This window comes from Sceloporus undulatus, chromosome 3, assembly GCF_019175285.1.
Source record: "Sceloporus undulatus isolate JIND9_A2432 ecotype Alabama chromosome 3, SceUnd_v1.1, whole genome shotgun sequence".
NCBI lineage: Eukaryota > Metazoa > Chordata > Lepidosauria > Squamata > Phrynosomatidae > Sceloporus > Sceloporus undulatus.
The window spans coordinates 256,010,599-256,028,941 of record NC_056524.1 but is presented as its reverse complement, the minus strand read 5'-3'; the positions used below and the strand labels follow the sequence as shown (position 1 = coordinate 256,028,941).

General features: G+C 39.8%; 1 protein-coding gene across 1 annotated transcript in view; it reads right to left on the bottom strand.

The window, feature by feature from the left end:
- FNDC3B (fibronectin type III domain containing 3B) overlaps positions 1–18,343 on the bottom strand; it is a 435,900-nt gene that overhangs the window by 190,495 nt on the left and 227,062 nt on the right. Inside the window, 1 exon segment of the mRNA XM_042458543.1 lies at positions 6,144–6,220. Within this exon segment, the coding sequence (XP_042314477.1) occupies positions 6,144–6,220 (77 nt within the window).

Below are 18,343 nucleotides of genomic sequence, written 5' to 3'. Positions count from 1 at the left end.
TATTATTATTATTATTATTATTATTATTCCAATTTTATTCTGGCAATCCTTTGCTGAGGCCAACATCTCTCAACAGAGGCCCATACAACTCTCTCTAGGTTGTTGTCACAGCCATTCAAGAGTCGGCTAAAAATATGCTTATTTTCGTAAGCTTTCCTCCCCACTGGCTATGTTTGCTAGGACTGCTGGGAGCTGCAATCTAGCAACATCTGGAGGGCCACATGGTTCTCATTTATAGCCATTTTTATAAGGTAAATCTTACTTTCATTGTAACAGTGGGAATTAGTGACTCCGTTGCTACAAACATTTGAAGAGATTTATCCAAGACCTAGTAAAGAAATTGTATCTACATTTACTTTAGGTTTAGATAATGTTCTATTTAACTTTATAGGTTCTTATAGTCCAATATTTTAGTCTATAAGCCATATGATTTCCCTTCATTATTCATCTCAAGAGAACCAACTCTGAACTGTGTTAAAAGGGGGCTGAGCACACCATGCTTTTCAGGAAAACTACATACAGGTTTGAAAAGTGATCCTTATTTGCCATGATATTTTGGATTAATTACAAAGTTGGTTATCATTTTGAATGTTTATATTATTAAGAATCTTTTCCTACCTTAAATTTCAAATGCCTAGGCATTTCATAATATGTAAGTGGGTGCTCCTCCCCCCATCCATCTTCTTTCTAAGCTGCTATATGGTTAAAGGGAAAGATCAGTAGGTATTCGAGGTTGATTGAAGGGGAGGAACGACATTTGGAGGCAAGATGATGGACTCTGTTTGAGACATACTTTATATGGGATGTATTTTCTAGTTACATATTTTTTTTAACTTTTGTACATTTTATGTAATTTTATATTGTTTTAATAAGATGTCTTTAATCTTTTAAAAATTGTTACTGTAAAGTTTTTAACTCGTTTTATCTATGAGCCACTCTATGTCCCTCTGGGTATAAAGGTGGCATACTAAATAAACAAGCAAGCAAGCAAGCAAGCAAACAAACAAATAAAAAGTTAGTGTCTCTGATAAGCCAGAATACTAAAACAATGTGTTCTATCACTGTGTGTGAATCCAGCTGTGGTATCCTACTAGCTTGCAGAAAAACTCTTAAATTTTCACTGTTGGTTGCATCACATAAACCAATATCCATCAGGAAAAAAAAAAACAACTGTTCAGGTATTTCTAGAAAACCTAAATAGTACACATGCCCTCCAAGATTTCACAAATGAAAACTGGGACACATGAGGCTGAACAAAATCAGAATGTGGTCAAGATGGTATGTTATTAATAAGGAAGAACACACAAACTAGGAGAGACTGTAGCAGTTTACTTTTGCCTGAGTCTACAGTGAAAGACATGATTCCACCCTTCTTTGTCTCCCTCTTCTTCTCTCCTCACTGCTAAGTTAGCTGAGTACAAACTATTTTTGCACTTTTAACTCAGTTTGCAACAAATGAAGCAAGCTGAAAGCAAAGGGGGTTAAGTGGGGAGAGGAGAGAGAAACTGGGACGTTTTAAAAGCAGCTGAAAAAGTGGTATGACAGAGGGTTAACTGAGGCTGTCCCTGCAAAATTAGGATACTTGATAGTGTGAGTAAAGGAACTATCATTTAAGTCCTGAATTACAACCAATAGATAGCAAAGATAATGTTCAAGCCTCATAGTTCATACTCTAAAGGGCTGCCATTGCAACATGGAAAGAAGAAATGCATTTTATGGTTTTCACATAGTAAGCACTGCTATTTCTCCATAGGAGTATCTGTTTTCAGCCCAGCTCACATGACACAGGTTTTTGGGGCCAACCAAACCCAAGTCAAAATATGCTTTTGCTCACAAACTGGAATGTTCTTATTTCCTTTACATTTTTGTCACCTGGGTGCCAAAACAAACAGATGGCAAATTAAATAATCACTCAATAATCTCTATTAATTACCAACATCACTGAGCCCAGGCAAGAACAAACAAGGAAACACAGCTATTATAACATCAGCACCAACAAACAACAACAGGAAACTAAACCAAGTGACTACTACGTGCTTCAAGCTGTTATTTAGTATGAAGTCATTTGTAAAGCAGAACATTCATTTTCCACATGGCGGGAAGTACATTTCAACTTGATGGAGGGGGGAAGAAAAGATAATATATACGTTTTCCTACCATTGCACTGCCAGCTGTTTTATTTCGATTTAAAGGCTTGTTCCATAAAGCTGGTTCTCCTCGGTAATTTAGAGCAGCAAGAGATGACTGGCAGCCTTACTATTATATAAAAACAGTGGAAGCTGTCTCTTAGGTCAAACTGTTTCTCTGTTTAGCCACTGATCAGGAGTACTTCAGTGTCCTGGACAGAGGTACTTCTAATCACCCATCTTATTAACAGAAGATGTTGAGTTTGGAATGGGACTCTACAGGTGCAAAAAACAAGCTCCTTCATTGAATGTGAACAACATGGGTCCCTCTTCTATTTTGGTTCCACTTTGAAGCAAAGAAGGAGAAGCAAATGAAAAATGTTTTTAAACTATAATGGCTGAACATGCATATACTAAAGTTAATATTCATAACCAATTTGTGGTAGAATTCAAAGATATAAGCTGTGTTAGTCTGCAGAATCAGTATGTAGAGAGATCCTGTAGCACCTTTGAAACTAACTGAAAGAAAGAAGTTGGCAGCATGAGCTTTTGTCTGAGGTAGTAGACTTTTCTATAATGCCAGCCAAAGATTTTAGGCTACTCTCTTCCTCTCTTTGGAACTGTCTCTAGAATACTCAGAGGTTGAAAAAATTACATTTTTTGGGCTACAGCTTCCAGAAATGGACAGGCAGCATGGCCACGGAAGTTCAAAAGGTAATATTGCCAGGTTCTGGGTTGTAGCTGTACATAGGCACTGTGGTTATACCTGAATACATAATACTTAGCATTCATATAATACTTGTGAGTGTTCTAAGCATTTTGATAATCCCATGAAGAATGCCAGTATTATTATCTCCAGATGGGCATACTCAGGCCAACAGAGTTTCTCTTGCTGAAGGATCTCTAAATCAGTTTGGAGTCCAGCACAATTCAAAAGAGACTTCCTGATTTGCAAGCTCAGTTTCTTAACCTATATGTTATCCATTATTTAAAGCACACTTTGGGGGGGTTTGGAGAGCTGTTGTTGTCATGTGCCCTCGAGGCACCTCCACCTTTTGGCAACCCTAACACAAGATTTTCTTGGCACAATGTTCTGGGAGAGGTTTGCATTTGCCTTCCTCTTAGGCTGAGAGAGTGTGATTTGCCCAAGGTCACTCAGTGGGTTTCTATGGCCAAGCTGAGATTTAAACCTTTAGTCTCCAGAGTCACAATACCAATTTGTATCAAAACACAAAATGCATCAATAAAGCATCAAGACATTAGTTTTAAAAAGTTTAAAAATGACAACAATTTTGTTTGGGTAAATAAAAGATTTTGCCTCGTACTGAAAAGACTACCAGAAAAAAAATGTTTAGGAAAAATGATCCATTACCAGGACATCACCCCTCTGCTATCTACATTGTTTATATAATAATACATTTGGGAAGTTTTCCTGTTGGATGGTGTTTTGCAGTGGAGTCTGAATACCCATGAAGCGCTCAGTTTTGGGGTGGACGGTATTTCCCTGAAAATACTAAATGTTGGCTATCCACAGCACAAAATCAGATGTGGCTGTGTTTGTAAAAGGACTTCTAAAATCTGCCGCCTAGGTCTACCACCTCTCTCTCTATAATGGTAGGGAGAACTGTGTGTTCTAGTGTGAATCTAGGAGTGTGTGTGTGGATGGGGTGACCTTGTCCATGCTGGATGATAGGTGTGTCAACTCTTATCAGTATCTTGATGTGCAAGCACAGCATACATTTAAATATCAGGGTCCTGTCCAATAAACTATCTAGTGGTGTTTTTATACTGATGAATATTTAACTCGATGAATGTTAGACAAAGAATTTTTAAATGGATAGCCCTTTGGAATGAACCAATAAGATGATTCTTATAGTTTTTTGTGGGTTTTTTGGGCTATGTGGCCATGTTCTAGAAGAGTTTCTGATGTTTCGCCAGCATCTGTGGCTGGCATCTTCAGAGATTATTCTTATGTTGTATACAGAAATTGCTACAGCTTTCTGAAAAAAAACTTTGTAAAATCAAGAAACAAACTTCAAAAGTTTCACCTTCCTATTTAATCAACTTGTATTTTCTGTTCCGAAAACCATAAAATTATTATTGCTGCAAAACTGAGACAAGGATATCTGGCTTCTTTACAATACACAATGATTGACAGCACTTTGATATTACTTTCACTCTCCTGGCTGTGTTTTATGGAATTTTGGGATTCATCGTTTGACTAGGCTTTACAGTGCGCTGGTAGAGAATCCTACATATCCCATGAAAGTACAAATCCCAGGATTCCAAGGAAGGAGCCACGACAATTAAAGTAATATCAAAATGCTGTGATTCTGTAGTGTGGTGAAGACCTCTGTCTCCAAAACCATGAAACATAGATAACTGAAACTTGGCATGGATACCAAGGAAACCCTAAAGATGTGCATCTTAAGGTTATTTAGAGTGTTTTAAAACTGATTGATTTATTTGATGAAAAATTATCTATAGACTGTAGTGCCAACTTCAGTCACTAGGTGGTATATTTCCCCAACCTTCTCTAAAGAGATGAAGCTGTTGTCAGGGTGGAGGTATTCATTTCTCCAGAGGACTGTAGGCAGTACTATGCTGCCTTCCCTGTCCTGGGACCAGAAGAGGGGGGAAAGAGGAATGGAAAATGCTGGGAAGAAAGAAGAAAAATAAACAAAAGGAAAGAGCTCTGGAGGGATGGGAGGTTCCCTGCATTTTTGCTTGTGGGCTTTGCAGAGACAACTGGCTGGCAAACCTAAGAAACAAGAATATGAACTACCGTCATGGCCTCAAGGTTTAATTTCAGAGAACTTCACTTGTGTAATGTTGCATTCTAGATATGACAATTATAAATGTTTAATGTGTTATATTGTAAAAAAGCTGTCAATGTGCTTATTGCAGGCAATAAAGGAAAACACATTAAAATATATTAACTAGAGAATGGTGTTTTGAAAACTTGTTCAGAGTATTATTGTTTCAATATGGATTGTATCAATTTTGGTCAGAATTGAGCACTGTTTCAGTATATTACAACTATGAAACAGGACAATTTTTACAACTTCTAATGGATGGCTGAAAATGCTTTACCCAAGTGATCACCCCCAGATGTTTCAAGTATCTGGGAGATCAACAGTGTTTTTGCAGCCTCTGAGCTTCTGTAACTCATTAAAGTGCAACTTTTAAAAACTGGTTACTAAACTGTAGTGTGGTTTTCATGACTTATGGGGGGAAAGTAAAAAGGAGAGTGTAAGAAGATGTCAGTTGCATCAGAGTGAGGATGGGAGATGTTAAGCCCCTGGTTCTCCCCCTAGTTGAAAGATTGAAACATCCCAACATGCTGTTGGAAAACAACAGGCCTGCTGAAGTTGAACATGCTTTTGCTTCAGATGCTGGAATTCCTAGAAATCCATATGCTTATTAGATGGAGAATAAGAAGCAAAACCAGAAAACTCGATCTTTGTTGTGGAAATGTGTTCACTTTCATGTGGTAAAAGCAACCAACATTGAGCCAGAGGGATCAAATTATGAACAGTTCAAGGCACAAAGTAAAAAATTATAGCTGTCACAATAAACAGGTCCAAATATAATTACTGCAAAAGGTTGGCTTACAAACTGGCTCCAGAAGCTTTCAAACTAGCCCCAGAGGTGTGCATACTGTCTGCTTAGAAGTGGATGAAGAAGGGGAGGAGTTGCAAAGATTATTCAGTTTCTATGTCAAGAAATGAAATGGAGTTTTATGACCAGTCAATAAAAAAAACTCAACCCATAGAAGTCCCTTATTTTGTATAATATTTCTCTTTCTGCTAATTACGGGGAAGGCTCTTGATAACAGCAATCCTGCTTTTGAGATTTTACTTAATAGCTAAAATGCACACAGACAGTCAAGTCTGCCTTCAGAGCCATGAGGGCTAGAAAATTTTATTTAAAGAAATAAAGCAACATGTTGAATTGAGCCATAGAAATCACACATCTCAGGCCAAACACAATTCTGCTGCAGTTGAAGAAGCATACCTGTGATATATAACCTGGAGGCACATGTATAGGAGGAATAGATCCATTGGGTGACATCATGGGAACCTCTGCAGGTCCTGTTAGGAAAGAGAGAAATTAAATAATTAAGATAAAGTTTAAGCTGTTAGGTATTGTGCTTGAAGTCTCTATGATACTAACAAAAGCAGTTGTAATACAGTTTTTCATTTTTTCGGAATCAAGACAAGGAAAAATATGACTAAATCACACTTGTATGTTTGGTACAGTTTGATACTGTCCAAGCTAGAAAGCCAGTGTGGTGCCGTGGTTTCTGAGTTGGACTGACTTTTGGAGACCAGGGTCATTCCCTGCTCAGTGAATTCAATGAGAATGCACTGGGCTACTTTGTGCAAGTCACATCTTCTCAGCCTCGGTGGCAGGCAAGGTCAGCCTCATCTCTTGACACATCCTGCCATGACAGTTTCAACGTAGGGGCGCTATAAGTTGGGAACAACTCAAAGGCACACAACAGCAACAAAAATAAGATAGATACAGCTGGACTTCTGAATAGGGATGGTATACCTATTAATTCAATCAGGAATGTTAGCAAGGCTGACATGAGTAAACAAAAAAAAAAAAAATTGAACCTTCTTGAGGCCACTTGAAGGCTTCTTCCAAAATGCATCCAGGGATTACTTTTTCTTTTACCAGCTTCCATTTTTCTTATGATTTCTATTTTGGTGTCCAAATGTCTAAATCTATGCCTTTTTAACAAGCTGGGGCTTGCAGGTGAGGCAGGCTTATATGTTTTATTAATTTTATATTGTTTTTAGCTGATATTTTAATTGTTTTATTGTAATATGTTTGTTAGAATTTTTAATTGTGTGCCACCTTGCGTCCCTTTCTGGGAGAAAGGTGGCACAGAAAACAAACAAATAAATAAATGTGCATCCTAGCCTTTCTCCAGTCAGCTCAGGATGGCTAAATTATGCTTGTAACATTATATCTTCAGAATAACTCTCTAAGGTAAATCAGGCTGAAAAGATGATAACTTACTAAAGACCAACCTGTGAATGGTATGGTTGGGCAGTGGTTTGAACCCAGAAGTCCTTTCATACTATACAGTTATAGCACTATAATTCACTTTAACTGCCATGGCAACATCATAAGGTATCCTGGGATATATAGTTTGGTGAGACACTAGAGGTCTCTGGCTTACAATTCTAACTACCTTTCCCTGAACAACAACAACAACAACAACAACAACAATAATAATAATATGTTTTATTTATATACCGCTATTCCAAAGATCATAGCGGTGAACAGCAAGTAAGCTAATTAGCAAGTAAGCTAATTTGCCCCCAACAGTTTGGGTACTCATTTTAGCAACCTCGGAAGGATGCAAGCCTGAGTCGAGCTTGGGCCCTTTTGCTGGTCTTGAACTCGCAACCTTGTGGTTTCGAGTGAATGGCTGCAGTACAGGCATTTAACCACTGCGCCACCAGGGCTCCATCCACCAGGGCTCCATACCAGGATTTAGGATGTCATCACACAAATAAAAATTCTAATAAACATATTACAATAAATCATAATGGAATCATAGTGCTATAATTATGTAGTATGAAAGGACTTCAGACCCCCCTCCCACTCTTAAGTTCAACACTAACTCTTCTTCTACTTGTTTTCTAATGTCTATTCCAAAACTCCTGCAATAAGCAGAGGGTCTTAAACTCTGGCTTACTGCATTTTGTCCTCAGAACTACAATACTGTGCCAAAAGCCAGCCCTTGAATTTCATGACTAAGCAGTGATTTGAACCCAGGTCACGCCAGTGTGTCTCTCCAAACTGACCCTGACTGTTGCAGCAGAATGCCCTGGATAGCAGACTGACCTGTTACAGTTTCTACATAAGGCTGTAGAAGTCATCAGTGTCATTCATTTTATTACTAATGAAAACATTTTAAAAGTACTCTTCATCTTTACAGAGAAATACAGAATGTATGAATATAAGTAAAACAACCCAAAACACCAAAAACATGTCATCATAATTAAAAAACAACAACAAAGAATTGTTGGATGGGGGGGATTTTAGACGTTTTAGTCCAAAAAGTGACTTTGAAGCTTTATCATTTGTTCTTGTGTGCCTTCAACATTTGTTCAGAGTGGATAAGCCATTGCCCTCCTCTGAAGCTGGGACAATGTGGATTGCCCCAGATCACTAAGTGGATTTCCATTGCTGAGCAGAAATTTGAATCTTGGTCTCTTAGAGTCCAGTTGCAACACTCAAACCTTTACACCATACTGGCTCTCCCCTATGCTTCCAATGTATCATGATATAATCCTTACAACTCTACATGCTATGTTAGAGTTACTGTACACCAGGAAGAAGAACTGATGCAGAGAATCAGAATGGCTAAAATTATCATACAATGTTTGGTTCTGCTCTGTTTCCTACTTTTGCACTGCAGTCATCTAGGATCATCAACATGCCCTGTTTCATTGGTGATCATATCATCCTGGATGCCTATGCAGAATCTTTCAATTTCTTCTCCCTCTGTCACTGTGGTGGGGGCACAAACTTTTATCATGGTTATAGTTAGTTTTTTCCTGGAATCTTACTGATATTATTCAGAAAGATTTTACACTGTATCCCCTGACTATTTTTGCTACCACATTCCTCACTACTAATGCCACCCCATTTCTTTTCTGATTGTCATCTCCAAAGAGTAAAATGGTCTGACTGAAAATGTCCCATTCCCGTTCACTAGCTCACTAACACCAAGGATTGCTCTGTCTATGCATTCCATTTCCTGTTCTAACTTTCCTCGATTCACGCTTCTCACATTCCTGCTATGTACTTTGTGTAGCTTAAGACTATTCTTTCACTTTGTACATGTTAGCAGCGGAATCTCCTTTCAGTTTGAACCTAGCTGCATTATTAGACACAACGCTACTTGTGCTTGTCCTCTGCTCTACCCCAACAGATGGCTGAATGCCTTCAGACCTTGAATCTCACCTTCTGGCACTATCTCTAATTTCATTTCAGATCATCTCATCATAGGGGTTTCAAGGTAAAAACCTTCAAAAATGGTTTACTATTGCCTTCTTCTGTGGAACAGTAAGTGGAATTAGTTGGAAGTCTCACTGCCATTTCTGAGAGATCCTCTGCCAGTGTCACTCCCCACTACTGTTGTTACTCGGTAGCTGCTATATAATAAATTGGCTTAAATACTACACACACTATTGTATAATAATGGAGGCCTATGGCTGAACATTTCAGCTTTTTATAATAGTCTAAAATTATTGTCCTCAGGGAAGTAAGATGGTTGCTGTTCACTTCTGGCCATATGCTTTTCTTTTATTACTAAACCCTGAAAAGTGCCAAATGTAAAACTGCATCACTACCCACTGAGCAAATAGATGCTTCAGTTAACCAGCGAAATGAAATTGCCATTCACAAGGATAGCAGTTCGTAGCTTGCTGGCCTAGATAAACTTTTCTTTTGTGAGAGACGGGTCAAGTTTCCAATCACACTCAATTTTACATATGTGAAGAACTATCTCAGGAACACATGAAGACCACAAAACTCATTACCTCAGCAGTTTGGATTAACCAAAGAATGTGGTTATATAAGCAAGAAACTTAAAGTTTCCACTAAAAACCCCAACCTTGGATGTGAAAGTTCCTTTCTGAAGTATCAAATGTAAATATAGTAATGCATAAGCTATAAGCATTAGGATCCTGAATTATATAAATCTAGGTAAAATGGAAAATAGGAAATCATATAGAAGCAATTTAAAGGCACTATGAGCTTTATTTCTGTAATGCCTCTGACATAAAATGTTTTAAGGCATTATATGTTTTTCCAAGCCCAGAAGTCAGACTAAAGTTTGAGATGTGCAACTATCGTCTGTCTGTCTGTCTGCCTGCCTGCCTATCCATCCATCCATCCATCCATCCATCCATCCATCCATCTATCTATCTATCTATCTATCTATCTATCTATCTATCTATCTACTGTTTAAGGCTGCTGAGAGTTGTAGTGCAACATAAGAAAGGTCTCATGATTCCCAGCTTTGGTTTAAATTAACCTTTTAAAAGATAAATCCTTATTTATTTTTAAGACAACTTACACTTTAAAGCAAATCCAGGAAATAAGTGCTGAAAGAGGAGAAGCTTCCCAGAAAGGCTAGGCAGGCTGCTTCCTCTCCGAAGGTTTTTGAGGACTTTATTGCTTGCTATATTTATTACAAATATAATGCACTGTATTGTCTACTCTTAGAAGCCAAAGTGATGTAGTGGTTTGAGCATTCAACTAGGACTCTGCAGACCTGGATTAAGATACTATGTAAACATACTGAGTGATGTTAGGCAAGTCACATTCTCTCAGCCTCGGATGATGGCAATGGCAAACCCTCCCCCTCTGAAAAAACTTGCCAAGAAAACCCTATAATGGGTCCACCTTAAGGTCACCATAAGTCGGAAATACTTAAAGGCACACAATAACAATTGCTTGCTCCCGACTGCCCCCCCCCATTGTTTTGATGGTTTATATTTTTAACAGGCTTCAATTTTTTAAATAGTTTAATTACTTCTTAACTTTTGTATGCTGTAAACGTTAAACTATTTCTTCTAAGTATAGACACATTGATTTCCAAACTGGGAAAAGGCAGGATATAAATATATATAACAATAAGAGTATTATGTGATTTCCCAAAATATACATTTTTATATTTTTAAAAGTGGGCTCAATAGGACAAAGGTGTTCATGAGGCAATGTACAGAAGAGAACTTTCTTTCTTGGTTAGTAGAAAGATATTTCAATCATGAAAACCTGAAAGCCAAAGTGTGATGTAGTATTTTGCAAGCTCAACTAGGACTATATGAGATCAGGGCTTGAATCCATGCTTGGCCACAAAGACCCACTGGGTGACCTTGGGCAAGACTCAGTGTGGTCCTGCTCAGTATAGCCAATGGGGAGGAATAATGGCAGTTGCCATTCAATTACATCTGCAGGTCCACAATTTCCCCAATCCCTGATTTAACTGATGAATTCATCAGATGTTTTGTAGTTGACGATGATGTTGTGTGTCTCTCACACACCATTTCCAATCTATGGTGACCCTAAGGTGAACCTATCATGGGTTTTTCTGGGGCAGAGAGTATGTGACTTGCCCCAGGTCACCCAGTGGGTTTCCATGGCCAAGCAAGGAATCAAACTCTCATCTCCAGTTGTAGTTCAAACCACTACGCCATGCTGGTTCTCCATAGCTATAGTATTTACATTTCTATACCACTTATCAGTGAACTCAGCAATTCAATGGTTTACAATCTGTAAGCCAATTGCCACCAACAAGCTGGGTACTCCTTTTACTGATCTACGAAAGGATGGAAGGCTGAGTTAAACTTGGAGCTCTGGGATCGAATTGACAAACTTGTGGTTAATGTATTGAACCCTGCGCCACCAGGGTTCTTCATCAGATGCTGGACAAGGCTAAATGCAATTGGTTGCTGAAGTCATTCCTGTGTTTAGACTAAACAATAAATTGTAACATTGCTGAAACATTTTCCAAAACAGATTCAGCATGTATATCAGGGACTAAAAAACAGAGAGGATTCGCTGACCCACTGGTATTAGAACCACCAGTAACTATATTAATATTTCTTAATACAAAAAACATATTTTGAGCAATAAATTTCATTCATGTATCAATTACGAACTGCTAGCTACTCTGGTACTATAGATGCCAACATTTCTGAAAAATTAACACAGAGCCACAACAAATATTTCAAAACATTTCTCCACTTTTGGTGTTAACACCTAAGAAGGTGTTAACTGCTTTGACACTTATGACTGCTCTTACTTAGAACCTCTCCCTCCCAAAAAAGAAAGAAAGAAAGAAGAAAATCTGTCAATTGGTCATATAAAGCAACCAGCCACCTTTCAGGATCTAACTGCACTTGCACATAACAGACTGTGCTGTCTGTAAGTGCTTCAAATGCAATAAAAAGGCTACATTTTATCATCAAATAAATGTACAGTGTGCAAGTAGACTCTTAACCCCAGGTGTGACCCTCAAACTGTTAAAGTCATTTGGGTAAGGAATGTTGGACAGGTGAATGATTTACTGCTATATGATGTTTTCTTCACTGACTCAAGTTCAGGGCTGGGCAAATGACTTTAACATACATTTCATTTCTCAGCTCTTGTTGCTCCTATCAAAACAACAAGTGGTAACAGTGTATAAGGAACAGAAACCATCTCCCATCTGGGATAACTCCTTAGCACTATTAAAAGACTCCTCTGGCAAAACGGCTTTTATAAATGAATAGTAAACTCAGAGGAAGGCTGCAACTCTGCTGCTAAAGAAGATATAGGCTTAAATCCAATTATTACACCACCTCCCCCAGTAGACACAATGAATGAATTGGAAAATGGTAAGTCAACATTGATATAAATTCCACTGATTCAGTGGACCTACTCTAGTTGGGACGGGAAATCAAATCCATCCCACACACACACACACACACACACACAGAGAGAGAGAGAGAGAGAGAGAATGTTTGTAATAATTTTAAAGTTTTTAGGATTTCCAAGTAAAGAGTGACAACTTATAAACAGTGGACAAAATCCAAGAGTCATTTGTCATTATCCAGTGCTAGCAGAATTGGATTTTCTTCATGACTGCTTTACAATATTTTTACTGGCCCTCGACCCATATTTAGAGAAAGACTTTCCTCCACTATACATATATCTGCCTGCTTAGGTTTCCCACCTCAGTCCTTTTAACTATTATTTGCATCCATGGTTAGACCAATTCCATGCTCATATGTTTGTATTTCCATTAGTTTTCACATTACTCCCTTGGCCCTTCACAGATGCTTCATTCCAGGCACACAATGATGAGGACTGTAGTCCATGGATGTTTAGGCTAGAAATTACTTTTTCTCTGTTACTCTCAAAGGTACTACTGGATCTCTTTATGTATTTTTATGTTAAAAGAACTTAAAGACACAGTCATGATAGTCTGGATTGGTATGCAAAGGGATCTTGTAGCACCTATGAGACTAACAAAGATAAAGAAGCTGGTAGCATAAGCTTTTGTAGACTGCTTCATTAGATTTTTGGAGTGACATGCCTAGGGACAGATCTGCTATGAATGAGTGGGTTCTTTGTGTAAATAGAAATAAAATATGAACCTAACATGGGGGTTTCTTGACAAGATTTGTTCAGAGATGGTTTGCAATTGACTTACCCTGAGGCTGAGAGCATATGACTTTCCGAAAGTCACCCTGTGGGTTTCATGGCCAGGTGGGGAACCCTGGTTTCCAGAGTTGCTGTCCAACACACAAACCATGATGCCATGTTGGCTCTCTTGTGAATACTACTGCAGTAGAATTAGGACTTTATTCCCCTTATTCTCTCACTACCATTTTCAATTACACCAACAACTTCTGGAGCATGTTTTAGGGCTTGGTGGGGGCACCGCAGGAAGGAGGAGAAATGCTGGTTCTGGGGGGATCAGCAGAAACCAGCCAAGTCACATCATTGGATCCTGGCCATCAGCCACATAATACTTTCCCTGAATGGATCCAACTTAGGGTTGCCATAAGTGAGGACCTCCAAACCGGAACAAATGTAGGACAAATGTAGGGCAACATTTTCAAATGTAGGACACATTTTTATAAAAATGGAGGACGTGCAAAAATTGAGGTTTTTTTTTTAAAAAATGTTAATATAAATGCATGTTTTTAGGCATGATCAAAATGGAGGACATTTTGGCATTATTCTTAGACAGATGGCAGAAATGTATTTGCCCTCGGGTTCAACTTTACTTCTCAGAAGTGTGTACTTGGGCAAGGGACTGTGGTTTTTCTTCACTGCGCATGAGTTTGTAAAAATCACAGAAAGTTACATTGGCCGTGCCTCAGAGGCTTGTTGATATCAATATTACCACCATCATCATCCTCATCATCATCATCATAATCATCATCACTATAATTGTGCAAGAAAGGCAGACTTGTTAGCATTCAAAGCGCCATAAATACACAGAAAATGCACTTGCATATATTTAATAATAAAAAATAATGAAAAAAATAAATAAAAAACTAGACAGGGGTGTATATATTTGATAATAAAAATTAATGTAATAAAATAAAAAACAAGCAATAATAAAAATTAATAAAATAAATCAAAAACAAGCAATAATAAAAATTAATGAAATAAAAAATAAAAAGCAATAATAAAAATTAAAAAATTAAATAAAATAAGTATTTTATATTTTTAAATATCATTTTAAAACCCCAAAATACCAAGGCAGACCTAATGGCCACTGACTCAGCTCTCCTCCTCCTCCTCCTCCTTCTCTGGCCCAATTCTGCCCTGGCCTTCAGGCACCCTTCCTCCAGCTCCTTCCTCCTCCTCCTCCTCCTCTCCCCCCTCCTCCTCCTTAGGATGGCTGGCACGCGCACGCGGAGGCAAGCAGGACAGGCGCGGGGGGGAGGAAAGTGAGGCAGGTGCGCGCGCGGAGGGAACCGGGGCAGGCGCGCGCAGGGGGGGAGGAAAGTGAGGCAGGCGCGCGCATGCACAGAGGGAATGGGGCAGGCGCGTGTGCTGCCACTGGCCCCTGCTGGGCTGCACGCAAGCCCTCCCAGTGGGGGTGCGGTGGCGGCGGCACTTCTGCCGCCCGCCGAGGAAGAGGAGGAAGGCGGAGCCGGAGGAGGAGGTGGGTTGGCGCCGCAGCAGCCGCATTAGCGGCAGCGGCAATGGCCGGAGCGGGCCCCCAAACCGGGAACAAGGCACGGGTGGGGGCCCAAACCGGACCGGGACCGGGAGGGGCCCCCCGAAACCATGAATGGCACGGGGGCCGCCGGGTTATGGCAACCCTAATCCAACTCCATGCTGGAGCAGTGATGGGTGTGAGCTTCCTTCCCTCTCACTCCTCAGCTGGCCCTGGCTAGGCACTGCAGAATGATCATATTCCTCAACATGCCTTCCTCCACACCCCAGGGAAATACTTCACCAGTGTTTAGCACGTTCAGCAAAGGCAGAACAGAAAGAGAAAGGAGCTCCACTGACTCCTATGCTGATTATCTGAATAAATGCTTGATCCTTACTGAATCTGGTTCATCTCTCTCCCTCCCTCCCCCCTTAAAGCCTTCTAAACTAATGGCAACTGCTACATCTTCTGCCATAATCAGCTTGCATCAGGATACCCTAAGGAGGATGAGTGAGATAATAGGATTATAAAGCATTTCACACCTTTAGAAGCACTAGAGAAACAAACAACAAATCAATTATTCCCATGACCCTGACCATGCCCTCATTAGTCTGGCATACTAAATTACACAGCCTGGTCAAGTGAATGCATGGATTAAACCCAGCTAACATAACCAGGTCCCCTCAGAGTTTCCATCACTTTCCAAAAGTAATCTCAGTTCTGCCACAATGAAAGTGCTCATATCCCATGACTGTTTTTCTTTTCTTGTTCAGAATGAAGTAATGTCTTGTTTCAGGAAATTCTGCCTGATTAATCAGCCTCTCAGTTTTAATCCTCAACTCCTCCTTTTGTAAATAATTACCGCAACAAACGCTCAATTTTAAATTTTTTAAAAAAAATTTGGGCAGGGACCAGACTATTTTTCTTGTTCATGCATGAGCTTTTATGTACACATTAATTAAACCCTTTTCATTTACCTTCTTTTAGTAGTCCTAGCATTATCAAGGTTTTTTTTTTTTTGCACTTTAAGTAACGTGGACTACTTTGCACATTATAACTCTAGCTTTTAGCCAACATCTTTCTTTCCTTGAAAACTTGTACAGAAATTTTCTCAAGTATCTTTCTTATTCCTATTGGTGTAACTTTGTACCATTATACTCAAATTTACTTTTTGTTCCTATTAATTCTATAGTCATAGTTAGTACAAAAAGAAAATTAAGACAGCCACTAGATTGTAACATGTTGTCTTATTTCAGTTTCTATTTACCTTATAGAGGGTCTTTAGTAACAGTCCAAAAACTTCACTAATTCCATCAGAAGCCAAAGATGTGCCACAGAACAAGCTTAGGAATTTTCACAAAAATATGAAGGGATTCCCTGGCAAAAAGGCCAAAATTGAGGGGCAGGGGACTCTGTAGAGGAGAAGTGTGAAAACCATTGGTATAACTCATAGAATAAATTGTCTTTGGTGTTTGACATTCAAAAGGCTGATGTCTTGTGATGTTCTTTCCTCCACATCATTGGGCTCAGCAGAATGTTGGCCTGAGATATGGTCAAGCCAGTCTGCCTCTCTTTGTATAGTCCACCAAAACAGTCGGTAAAAATGATGAAATGGGAAGTGAAGGATACCAAAAGACACCCAGTCAAGAGTTTGCTTCATGGAGAAAGTTATTCCAGAACAGACACCCCTTCATGTGAAAATGGGAAAACATTGGATTATAACCAAGGCCAAGCCGACCTCATGAGCAAGCTGCAGACTATAAAATGTCTTGTTTTAGATCACTTTGTTTTGGATCAAGAAAAAAAAGTAACTTGATGGTTTATATGGACAACTATTCTGTCCGAAAAACCAACAAAAAACTAATTATTCTGTCGTTTATCATCTTCCCATTTATCAAACATACTCTTTTAGATTAACAGGATGCAGCTCAGGCAATTTGTCAGTAGTCCAGCACATGGAATTTTCTGTAGAGATTGTCAGAACCTAAAGAACATGTAACTCAGTGGTGTTGGTTCAAGGATGCTATTTAGGGGAGCTTTCTCTTCACCACCACCACCCCTTATTTCAGACCCCATGTAATCATTCTTTCAAAACAGAATTATAACTGGGCAATTGGGCACCCTGAGTGGCCCTAGGATTAGGCCAGCATGACAAGTTACAAACACTGATATCAAGCAATCACTAATTTAATTTGCCTTTGCTGAAGTAATTCATTCTTGTTTCCTCTACTGTTTCCACCAACAGTATTATAATACACATCAATTCAGGTTTGTTTGACAACACATACAAATATTGTAGTAGGTATGTATGAAATCTAGCAATGCTGTTAAATCGAGATCTAAAGACATATCAAGCCTGAGCTCTGCCTAGAAGCCAAGATGACTAAATGGAGATTGTTGTACTTTGGACATATGAAAAGATATGCCTCAGAAGAAAATATAGTGATGCTTGGTAATGTAGAAGGACATAGAAAAAGTACAGGTTGCTCACCTGTAACTATGTTTCTTCGAGTGGTCATCTGCGAATTCACACAAATTGGTTTATTCTGCGCCTGCGCAGCAATCCTCGGAAACTTCTAGAATCTCTAGGCAGAAAGTAATGTATCTTTCTGCAACTTTTTGGCGGTAGCCCCGCCCACCCGTATATAAGGCCCTTGGTGGCCCGTTCTTCCTCAGTTCCGAATGAGCCGCTAAACAGCGCGTCAACAAGCGTTGTCAATCAGCAGACACTGAGGGGATGGATGGGTGGGTTTGTGTGAATTCGCAGATGACCACTCGAAGAAACACAGTTACAGGTGAGCAACCTGTACTTCTTCTTCGTGGTCTCTGCGAATCACACAAATAGCGGCGTTTCTGACAGGGGAGGCAGGTGACCTGGCCAGATTCGGCCTGAGGGTTATTTCCTAGTGGTAAGGACGGTTACTGGGGCTGAAACAGGTACTGGCCTCCTGGGTGCCAGGGCGCTGACCAGGGTACCTCTGACGAGGGGATTGGATTTGAAAGGTATACGGAGACCATAATCGTGCTTTATAGCCGCGGTCTTCATCCGGTACTGAAGGCTGCAGCTTCTCGTCCGTCTCTCTATTGAGGGCCGAGTGTCAAAGGGCCTCTGTCTTCCAATAGCGCCGTAGCCTGTGGAGTGGGTCTGAGGATCGGAGCATGCTAGCCGGAGCGCTATGGAGCCAGAGAGAGAGGGATCTCTTAGACGAACAGTCTGTGGAGTGTTGCGCAGAGATTAATTTTGCTGTCCAGCCATTCAGGTGGATCTCGTTTCCTGCGGAGCCGCCATCTACGCATCCTGTCCTTTCCGGCACGTCAGCAATGGTGGGATCCATCTTCTCCACCAGGTACTGACCCTAGGCCCCCATGCAAGCTGCATAGTTGGCAATTTTAAGGTCCAGGGCTGCCGAGCGTTTAGAATAGAATTTTCTTAGACAGGCCGTCTAACTTTTTACGTCCTTGTCACAGGTGAGGACGAGGGGGGGGGTTTTTTTAGGTTGCAAAGGTAGACTGGGCCCATTCC